Raw genomic sequence first — 10,700 nt, forward strand, 5'->3', positions numbered from 1 at the left:
GCAGCCCCCTCTTCACTCACATCATACTATTCCCAACATGAACTTTCACGGTCCTCCATCCACTCACTGAGTCACTGCGAGCAAGTACGTCAATCAGCGCTTGTGTTAAAGCAAACAAGCCTGTTCTCCTCTCTCTCTCTCTCTCTCTCTCGCTCTCTCGCTCTCACTGTCTCTTTTCTTTTCCTTCTATCTCTACCTAATCTATGTTTTTTCTCCCTCTTCGTCCATTTCTTCTTGTGGAGTTTCCATCTTTCGCTCTTCAAACATCGTTTCCTGAAATTCATTATCATCAAGAGCAGAACAAACTTTCTTCCTTTTCATCAATCGGCTGTTTGTATATATTTTTATATATTTTTCTAGGTCATAGTTCTTTCATTCAAATTCACACAGAGGTCTTTCTTTCTTTTTTCAAACAAGCTGAGGAAGTTTGACTCACTCACACACAAACTCTGGCTTGACGGAGTCATTCATAAGTCTGGAGTCATCTCTCGCCGTCTCGCTCCTGTGTATAAACAGAAACGTCCGAAGCGTTAACATCCCCTCGCGGTGGCTAACCACAATCATTTCATACGTGCCTCACATGTCAGAGCTACTGAATCAGCATCCAGGAAGATGTGGAGCACAAAACACAGATCCTGGATCAGTTTCCTACAAATCGACTCATTGTCTTAGCGAGCGTTTTTAACAATAAGTCTGATCTACGGTCAGTAGGAAATATAAGCGACGTGAATCATTCACTTTCCTGGCAAGTCTGTGTTGATCCTGGATCAAATCCAACCATTGACTGTGTTTCCCTCTGAGACGAAATGTTCACTAGTTTTTTAATTGTACGGCTTAATGTCTTCCAAAAAAAAGAAATAAATAAAAGTTTATGATAAACTGTTTTATAAATTCTGTTAGAATGATACAGAGACGTTGTGGCAAACCGGGTCAAAATGTATAAAAAATACAAAATGGCCTAAGTTTGTACACCCAGGGTTTAAAATGAATTTGTCTTCATTAATTATTTATTCATCCATTCATTCATTCATTCATTTATTCATTCATTCATTCATTCATACAAACACTTCATCCTGGTCAGGATATAATGTCTCTGTCAGGTAAACTGGGTTGGAAGTCATTTAATTTAGTGTGAACGTGTGTATTTGGAAATACACAGAAAGAAAGAAAGAAAGAAAGAAAGAAAGAAAGAAAGAAAGAAAGAAAGAAAGAGAGAGAGAGAAAGAAAGAAAGAAAGAAAGAAAGAAAGAAAGAAAGAAAGATTGATTCATTCATTAAAGATTGATAAAGTCAGAGATGGGGGACTTGAGTCATATGACTTGACTCGAGTCAGACTTAAGTCGCAAATTTGAGACTTGAGACTTGCTTGACATTCATGACTTGAGACTTACTTGTGACTTGCACATGTGTGACTTACTCCCACCTCTGGATAAACCTCTGTTACTGTCCACTTTATAAGGAACACCTGAAAGTTAATACAGTTATCTGATCAGCCAATCATATGGCAGTGTGATCTGATCAGCCAATCATATGGCAGTGTGATCTGATCAGCCAATCATATGGCAGTGTGATCTGATCAGCCAATCATATGGCAGTGTAAAAATGTCAGACTGAAACATCAGAATGAAGTGAAAGTGTGATTTCTGTCACATCAATGTCACGTGGCATAAAGGAGAATCCAGATGGGCTGTTTTTCAGAAACTGAAAAGAAAGAAAGAAAGAAAGAAAGAAAGAAAGAAAGAAAGAAAGAAAGAAAGAAAGAAAGAAAGAAAGAAAGAAAGAAAGATAATCAGAAAGAAAGCAAGATAATCAGAAAGAAAGAAAGAAAGAAAGAAAGAAAGAAAGAAAGAAAGAAAGAAAGAAAGAAAGATAATCAGAAAGAAAGAAAGAAAGAAAGAAAGAAAGAAAGAAAGATAATCAGAAAGAAAGAAAGATAATCAGAAAGAAAGAAAGAAAGAAAGAAAGAAAGAAAGAAAGAAAGAAAGAAAGAAAGAAAGAAAGATAATCAGAAAGAAAGAAAGAAAGAAAGAAAGAAAGAAAGATAATCAGAAAGAAAGAAAGAAAGAAAGATAATCAGAAAGAAAGAAAGAAAGAAAGAAAGAAAGAAAGAAAGAAGGAAAGAAAGAAAGATAATCAGAAAGAAAGAAAGAAAGATAATCAGAAAGAAAGAAAGAAAGAAAGGAAGAAAGAAAGAAAGATAATCAGAAAGAAAGAAAGAAAGAAAGAAAGAAAGAAAGAAAGAAAGAAAGAAAGAAAGAAAGATAATCAGAAAGATAATCAGAAAGAAAGAAAGAAAGAAAGAAAGAAAATCAGAAAGATAATCAGAAAGAAAGAAAGAAAGAAAGATAATCAGAAAGAAAGAAAGAAAGATAATCAGAAAGAAAGAAAGAAAGAAAGAAAGAAAGAAAGAAAGATAATCAGAAAGAAAGAAAGAAAGAAAGAAAGAAAGAAAGAAAGAAAGATAATCAGAAAGAAAGAAAGAAAGATAATCAGAAAGAAAGAAAGAAAGATAATCAGAAAGAAAGAAAGAAAGAAAGAAAGAAAGATAATCAGAAAGAAAGAAAGAAAGAAAGAAAGAAAGAAAGAAAATCAGAAAGAAAGAAAGAAAGAAAGAAAGAAAGATAATCAGAAAGAAAGAAAGAAAGATAATCAGAAAGAAAGAAAGAAAGAAAGAAAGAAAGAAAGAAAGAAAGAAAGAAAGAAAGATAATCAGAAAGAAAGAAAGAAAGAAAGAAAGAAAGAAAGATAATCAGAAAGAAAGAAAGAAAGATAATCAGAAAGAAAGAAAGAAAGATAATCAGAAAGAAAGAAAGAAAGATAATCAGAAAGAAAGAAAGAAAGAAAGAAAGAAAGATAATCAGAAAGAAAGAAAGAAAGAAAGAAAGAAAGATAATCAGAAAGAAAGAAAGAAAGAAAGAAAGAAAGAAAGATAATCAGAAAGAAAGAAAGAAAGAAAGAAAGAAAGAAAGAAAGAAAGATAATCAGAAAGAAAGAAAGAAAGATAATCAGAAAGAAAGAAAGAAAGATAATCAGAAAGAAAGAAAGAAAGAAAGAAAGAAAGAAAGAAAGAAAGAAAGAAAGATAATCAGAAAGAAAGAAAGAAAGAAAGAAAGAAAGAAAGAAAGAAAGATAATCAGAAAGAAAGAAAGAAAGAAAGAAAGAAAGAAAGAGAATCAGAAAGAAAGAAAGAAAGATAATCAGAAAGAAAGAAAGAAAGAAAGAAAGAAAGATAATCAGAAAGAAAGAAAGAAAGAAAGAAAGATAATCAGAAAGAAAGAAAGAAAGATAATCAGAAAGAAAGAAAGAAAGATAATCAGAAAGAAAGAAAGAAAGATAATCAGAAAGAAAGAAAGAAAGAAAGAAAGAAAGATAATCAGAAAGAAAGAAAGAAAGAAAGAAAGAAAGATAATCAGAAAGAAAGAAAGAAAGAAAGAAAGAAAGAAAGAAAGATAATCAGAAAGAAAGAAAGAAAGAAAGAAAGAAAGAAAGAAAGAAAGAAAGATAATCAGAAAGAAAGAAAGAAAGATAATCAGAAAGAAAGAAAGAAAGATAATCAGAAAGAAAGAAAGAAAGAAAGAAAGAAAGAAAGAAAGAAAGAAAGATAATCAGAAAGAAAGAAAGAAAGAAAGAAAGAAAGAAAGAAAGATAATCAGAAAGAAAGAAAGAAAGAAAGAAAGAAAGAAAGAAAGAAAGAAAGATAATCAGAAAGAAAGAAAGAAAGATAATCAGAAAGAAAGAAAGAAAGAAAGAAAGAAAGAAAGAAAGAAAGATAATCAGAAAGAAAGAAAGAAAGAAAGAAAGAAAGATAATCAGAAAGAAAGAAAGAAAGATAATCAGAAAGAAAGAAAGAAAGAAAATCAGAAAGAAAGAAAGAAAGATAATCAGAAAGAAAGAAAGAAAGAAAGAAAGATAATCAGAAAGAAAGAAAGAAAGAAAGAAAGAAAGATAATCAGAAAGAAAGAAAGAAAGAAAGAAAGAAAGAAAGAAAGAAAGATAATCAGAAAGAAAGAAAGAAAGAAAGAAAGATAATCAGAAAGAAAGAAAGAAAGAAAGAAAGAAAGAAAGAAAGAAAGAAAGAAAGAAAGATAATCAGAAAGAAAGAAAGAAAGAAAGAAAGAAAGAAAGAAAGAAAGAAAGATAATCAGAAAGAAAGAAAGAAAGAAAGTAATTAAGTAAGTAAGTAATTAAGTGTCAGGACTCTGCCTGGACTTTGGCCATGTGCCTTTTGTTTATGTTCCATGTTCACGTATCTGCCCTGCCCTTGTCTTTTCCTCCCCACCTCTGCACACCTGTCCCTTATGTCTGAATAATTATTTGTATTATTTAGTTGAATCGCGTTGCCTTGTGCAGCAGGGAATCCTCTGTTGTCTTTTGCTGTTGTCTTCGTCTGGTTTGTCTCTGTCCTGTTTAGTGTTTTTTTTGTTAATAAATCCTGTTTTTTGTTAAGCTGTCCTGCATTTGGGTCCGTTTTTATCTCGTGTTCGTGACAGAAAGAAAGAAAGAAAGAAAGAAAGAAAGAAAGAAAGAAAGAAAGAAAGAAAGAAAGAACAAACAAAAGGAGCAAACAATCCAACAAGAGAAAAAAGAAGAAAAGAAAGAAAGATGTTATTACACACTGCACATTACAGCATGTGACATCCAGCCATGTGGCATTTCATTAAATGGTTATTGCTCGTGTCTCATAACAAGCTGCAGGTGTGACTCAAGCAGCCGTGAGGTCATTATTTCATTATGGAGCTGATTATAAGAGAGATTCAGTTAATTAAGGGCTTCTTTTAATCAAGTAACTGTACGCGGGAATCAGTCATTAAAGGTGCACAGAGCGCTGCGGCTGAAAGATAGAAAGAAGAAAGAAAGAATGAATGAATGAAAGAAAGAAAGAAAGAAAGAAAGAAAGAAAGAAAGAAAGAAAGTAAGTAAGTAGAAAAGAAGAGCAGAAAGACAGACAGAAAGACAGACAGAAAGAAAGAAAGAAAGAAAGAAAGAAAGAAAGAAAGAAAGAAAATAAATGCAAACAATGCAACAACACTTATAAAGAAAAAAGAAAAAAGAAAGTAAAACAAATGCTAGATAGATAGATAGATAGATAGATAGATAGATAGATAGATAGATAGATAGATAGATAGATAGATAGATAGATAGAAAAGAAAAATAAAGAAAGAAAGAAAGAAAGAAAGAAAGAAAGAAAGAAAGAAAGTAGAAAAGAAGAGCAGAAAGACAGACAGAAAGACAGAAAGAAAGAAAGAAAGAAAGAAAGAAAGAAAGAAAGAAAGAAAGAAAGAAAGAAAGAAAGTAGAAAAGAAGAGCAGAAAAAAGAAAGAAAGAAAGAAAGAAAGAAAGAAAGAAAGAAAGAAAATAAATGCAAACAATGCAACAACACTTAAAGAAAAAAGAAAAAAAGAAAGTAAAACAAATGCTAGATAGATAGATAGATAGATAGATAGATAGATAGATAGATAGATAGATAGATAGAAAAGAAAGGCAGCAACAAAGAAAATAAACAAAAAAAATTTAATCAAACGAGAAAAAAATAAAAACAGAAAGAAGAAAGAAACAAAAACGAGCAAAAGAGCGAAAGAACGAAAGAAAGAACAACAGAGAGAAAGAACGAAAGAAAGAACGACAGAGCGAAAGAACGAAAGAAAGAACGACAGAGCGAAAGAACGACTTGTCCAGCGGTGAGCTGAGTGACTGCAGGAGCTGATAAATGATCAGCGTAAGTCAGCGAGTGTCCCAGAGGCCTGGAGCTGTTTAACAAACAGCAGCAGCCAAGCAGCTAAACACCACTTAGTATGTAATATATAGAGGAGGGAGGAAGAGGAATGAGAGCATGTGTAGCTGGGAGAGTTTACCTCTCTGTCCATCTCTCTCTCTCTCTCTCTCTCTCTCTCTCTCTCTCTCTCTCTCTCTCTCTCTCTCTCTCTCTCTCTCCTCATCTCTGAGTGAGTCAGCGTCTCTCCAGCCCACCTACTATGAGTCAGTCTCCCACTCGCCGGACAGCGTCAGCCAATCAGTTGCCTCGCTTCTGCTATGCTGCCGTCAGAGCCCCGGTGATGGAGGCACGCACACATACAGTACACACACACACACACACACACACACACACACCTCTACCAGTGAGTGAGTGAGAGAGAGATGAAGGAAAAAGAGGGTTTCAGAGGGGGAAAAAGTGAGCACATGATCTTAGTATGGCTCTGTACATAACTGTGTGTGTGTGGGTGTGTGTGTGTGTGTGTGTGTGTGTGTGTGTGTGTGTGTGTTACTATTTAAACCCACACTTGGGCCTTGTTTTAAGGGAGAAAAGCAGTAAACAGGTGAAAGAATCAAAGGTTTGTTACCACAATGTGTGAAAAAGTTTTTTGAGTTAATTTTATTCCTACAAAGTTATGAAACTTTGTGTGAATTTGTTCATTTGTGTTACTGTCCACTTTATAAGGACCACCTGAAAGTTCATACAGTTATCTGATCAGCCAATCATATGGCAGTGTGATCTGATCAGCCAATCATATGGCAGTGTGATCTGATCAGCCAATCATATGGCAGTGTGATCTGATCAGCCAATCATATGGCAGTATCATAATATCCTCAGGGGTGAATAATATCATCAGAATGAAGTGATATCATAATATCATCAGAATGAAGTGAAAGTGTGATTTCTGTCACCTCAATATCACGTGGCATAAAGGAGAATCCAGATGGGTTGTTTTTCAGAAACTGAAAAGAAAGAAAGAAAGAAAGAAAGAAAGAAAGAAAGAAAGAAAGAAAGAAATGAAAAAATGAACATAAGAAAGAAAGAAAGAAAGAAAGAAAGAAAGAAAGAAAGAAAGAAAGAAAGAAAGAAAGAAAGAAAGAAAGAAGAGCAGAAAAAAGAAAGAAAGAAGAGCAGAAAAAAGAAAGAAAGAAAGAAAGAAAAAAGAAAGAAAGAAATAAGAGCAGAAAAAAGAAAGAAAGAAAGAAAGAAAGAAAGAAAGAAAGAAAGAAATGAAAAAACGAACATAAGAAAGAAAGAAAGAAAGAAAGAAAGAAAGAAAGAAAGAAAGAAAGAAAGAAAGAAGAGCAGAAATAAGAAAGAAAGAAAGAAAGAAAGAAAGAAAGAAAGAAAGAAAGAAAGAAAGAAGAGCAGAAAAAAGAAAGAAAGAACGAAAGAAAGAAAGAAAGAAAGAAAGAAAGAAAGAAAGAAAGAAAGAAAGAAGAGCAGAAATAAGAAAGAAAGAAAGAAAGAAAGAAAGAAAGAAAGAAAGAAAGAAAGAAAGAAAGAAAGAAAGAAAGAAAGAAAAAGAAAGAAATGAAAAAATGAACATAAGAAAGAAATCATCTCATCCTATATAAAACTTCACTGAGCTCCAACATTAGAAGACTAGATCAGGTTCCTCTCCTGGTGAAGAGGAGTCTGAGGCCCTCATGAGCACAGCCCCAATCTGGACAGATGAAGATTAAAAAAGAAATCACTTTGTCATGTTGATGCTCTACAACATCTCTTTTCTCTCTCCAGTCTTACAGTCTGTGAAGTTATCATTGCAAATTCACAATAAGAACATCAGCTCTCCAGCCGTGTTCTAGTCTCGTCTCGTCTAATCCTGGAGCTCTTCTGAGAGACTGATCCAGGAGAGGATTATAAGTTATGGATTATAGTGTAGTGAGATGTTCTCCTGTTGTGAATGATTCATCATCTGAGCCTCAGCTCTGAAACGCATCCAAGCCTGGAGGCAAAGTTCAGCCTTTACAGCAAGGTAACTAAGCTTAAATAGAGTTCAGCACAGCTCCGGTTCTGTGTTGTAGAAGCTCATGATTTGTGGTGAGGTTCAGTAGAGGAACGAATCTTCGAAAAAAAAATGGTTCCTTTTTGAAGGCATTCCTGAGGAACCGCGGAAGCCTTCGAGCCTAAAAGCCGTTTTGGAGTTACGTCTTTAGTCTTGTCTGTATAAAGCCGACCGGGTCAGAGCGTAAAAACGCTCAGGTGCATCAAAAAAAAGAGAGAGAATCTAAAGAAGGAGAGAGAGGGAGAGGGAGGATAGAGGACGAGAAGGTCCTACACGCACGTTACCGGAAACCTGGGCAAATCTCTCAGCTCTGATTCATCTTCTCTGGACACTGAAAACTTCCTTCCTACTTGCTAGAACTCGCATTTATCACAAGTATAAATGGCATGAGTCATTAGCACATATGTCAGCCTTCGACTGTTGATGAATCCAAAACTATTTATTGGGATCTGAAGTGAGGCAGCAAGAAAAACAGTTTGTTTCCTGTTATTGTCTTGTCCAATGGGTTTCGTTTTGGATTCGAAAGAATGCAAACGAATGAAAGTTGATGATTGAAAGGATCTTTAGCTTTAGAGAGACCAGCTTTAGAGAGAGAGAGCGAGTGTGTGTGTGTGTGTGTGTGTGTGTGTGTGGACATGTTTTTATATCATAGTGGGGACCCAGGGAATAATCGTGTTTTATCTGACCTTATGGGTGCCGGCATTTTTTATTAATGTATTTTTTTATTTTTTTATTTATTTTTTAAGATTTCTTTTCTGGTACTGAGGTTTTAGTGGCTGTTGAGTTTCTAGAGTTAGAATGAGGTGCACGATAATGTTAATCAGCTGCATTCAGCATTAATAAATATCCAAGGTCCCCACAAGGACAGTTTGACAAGTGTGTGTGTGAGTGTGTGTGTGTGTGGACATGTTTTTATATCATAGTGGGGACCCAGGTAATAATCGTGTTTTATCTGACCTTATGGGTGCCGGCATTTTTTTATTAATGTATTATTTTATTTATTTATTTTTTTTAAGATTTCTTTTCTGGTACTGAAGGTTGCATTCAGCATTAATAAATATCAAAGGTCCCCACAAGGACAGTTTGACAAGTGTGTGTGTGTGTGTGTGTGTGTGTGTGTGTGTGTGTGTGTGTGTGTCTGCCATAATTAGTCATACATACATGGAAAAAGAGAATATTTTCATGGGTATTACTGTAAGGGTAGCTTAGGGCACTTAAAGGATCTAGAAACACACACATTGGTTTAACCATCTTTTTGAGGACGTTTTTTAATTCATTTTCATCTATATTACTGAATATATTTTACACTGAACCTTACAGAACAATTTAAAAATAATTTGAAAAAATGTTTTCAGCGAAAAACCAGCTTCGTCCTCTATGTATTTGTGTCATTATGGCCCTGACCTGTGGCCCTAATTCTGTTGAGATATCTTACTGGAAGTACATATCTGTGTGTGTGTGTGTGTGTGTGTGTGTGTGTGTGTGTGTGTGTGTGTGTGTGTTTTTCCTGAAACATGTGGCTTTGATCCATTTCCTGTGATTGAAGTGGATCTTTTAAAAAAAGTGTTTCTGAGGAGGTGAGATCAACCAGCTCAGGCTGGAGCGCATTAAAGTGATAGTTCATGACATCACGTTGGTATAGAATCAAACACAATACACACACAAACACGTGTCAACAAACAAATGAATAGAAGGCTCAGAACACATCAAAATTAGGTACAGCTATGAGCAGAAGTTTTCCTTCGAGTGATTTGTTCTGATCTGAAATTGGCCTGCCGTTTCCATTCGCTCTAGCCGAGCAGATCAGAAGAGCTAAAAGGAAGAGACTGGCATCTTTTGGAAAGCGAGACCGGAAAACAGGATGGCGAGAGCCACAGAGACGGGGAGCTTATTCACCCTGGAAACAAATGACTTCATCAGACGCTAATTCAATTTAGGAAGCTTAAATTTAGCATGTTCGTCATAGTGCATGACATGAGCCAAAAAAAGGCAAAAAAAAACCCTCCAGAAAGCGGAAAGGTCGTAGATTTGGGACGTGGAAGATATGAAATAGTTTTAGATAGACTGTGAGAGAAGAGAAGAGAAGAGAAGAGAAGAGAAGAAAAGAGAGGAGAGGAGAGGAAGAGAAGAGGAGAAAAAGAGGAGAGGAGAAGAGAAGAAAAGAGAAGAGAAGGAGAGAAGAGGAGAGAAGGAGAGGGAAGGAGAGGAGAGGAAGAGAAAGAGGAGAGAAAGAGGAGAGAAGAGAAGAGAAGAGAAGAGAAGAGAAGAGAAGAGAAGAGAAGAAAAGAGAGGAGAGGAGAGGAAGAGAAGAGGAGAAAAAGAGGAGAGGAGAAGAGAAGAAAAGAGAAGAGAAGGAGAGAAGAGGAGAGAAGGAGAGGGAAGGAGAGGAGAGGAAGAGAAAGAGGAGAGATAGAGGAGAGAAGAGAAGAGAAGAGAAGAGAAGAGAAGAGAAGAGAAGAGAAGAGAGAAGAGGAAAAGGAGATGAGAGAAAGAGAAGAGGAGAGGAGAGTAAGAAAAGAGAGGAGAAGAGAAGAGAAGAGAAGAGAAAGAGGGGAGGAGAGAAGGAGAGAAGTGAAGGAGAGGACAGAAGAGAAGAGAAGGAGAGGAGAGAAGAGAAGAGAAGAGAAGAGAAGAGAAGAGAAGAGAAAGAGGGGAGGAGAGAAGGAGAGAAGTGAAGGAGAGGACAGAAGAGAAGAGAAGGAGAGGAGAGAAGAGAAGAGAAGAGAAGAGAAGAGAAGAGAAAGAGGGGAGGAGAGAAGGAGAGAAGTGAAGGAGAGGACAGAAGAGAAGAGAAGGAGAGGAGAGAAGAGAAGAGAAGGAGAGAAGAGAAGAGAAGAGAAGAGAAGAGAAGAGAAGAGAAGAGAAGAGAAGAGGGAAGAAGAGAAGAGGAGTGGGGAGAAGAAGAAGAAGAAGAAGAAGAGAAGAGAAGAGAAGAGAAAG

General features: G+C 35.5%; 1 protein-coding gene across 1 annotated transcript; it reads left to right on the top strand.

Moving 5' to 3' along the window:
• Positions 1–6,763: 6,763 nt before the first annotated feature.
• LOC132841350 (trichohyalin-like) lies at positions 6,764–10,700 on the top strand (the record flags this gene model as incomplete). The annotated part of the gene is given in 2 exon segments (XM_060863680.1): positions 6,764–7,281; positions 9,842–10,700. Coding segments are annotated over 2 exon segments (1,377 nt in total), but the record flags the coding sequence as incomplete, so codon positions are not given.

Source organism: Tachysurus vachellii, chromosome 26 (genome assembly GCF_030014155.1).
Source record: "Tachysurus vachellii isolate PV-2020 chromosome 26, HZAU_Pvac_v1, whole genome shotgun sequence".
Taxonomy (NCBI): Eukaryota; Metazoa; Chordata; class Actinopteri; order Siluriformes; family Bagridae; genus Tachysurus; species Tachysurus vachellii.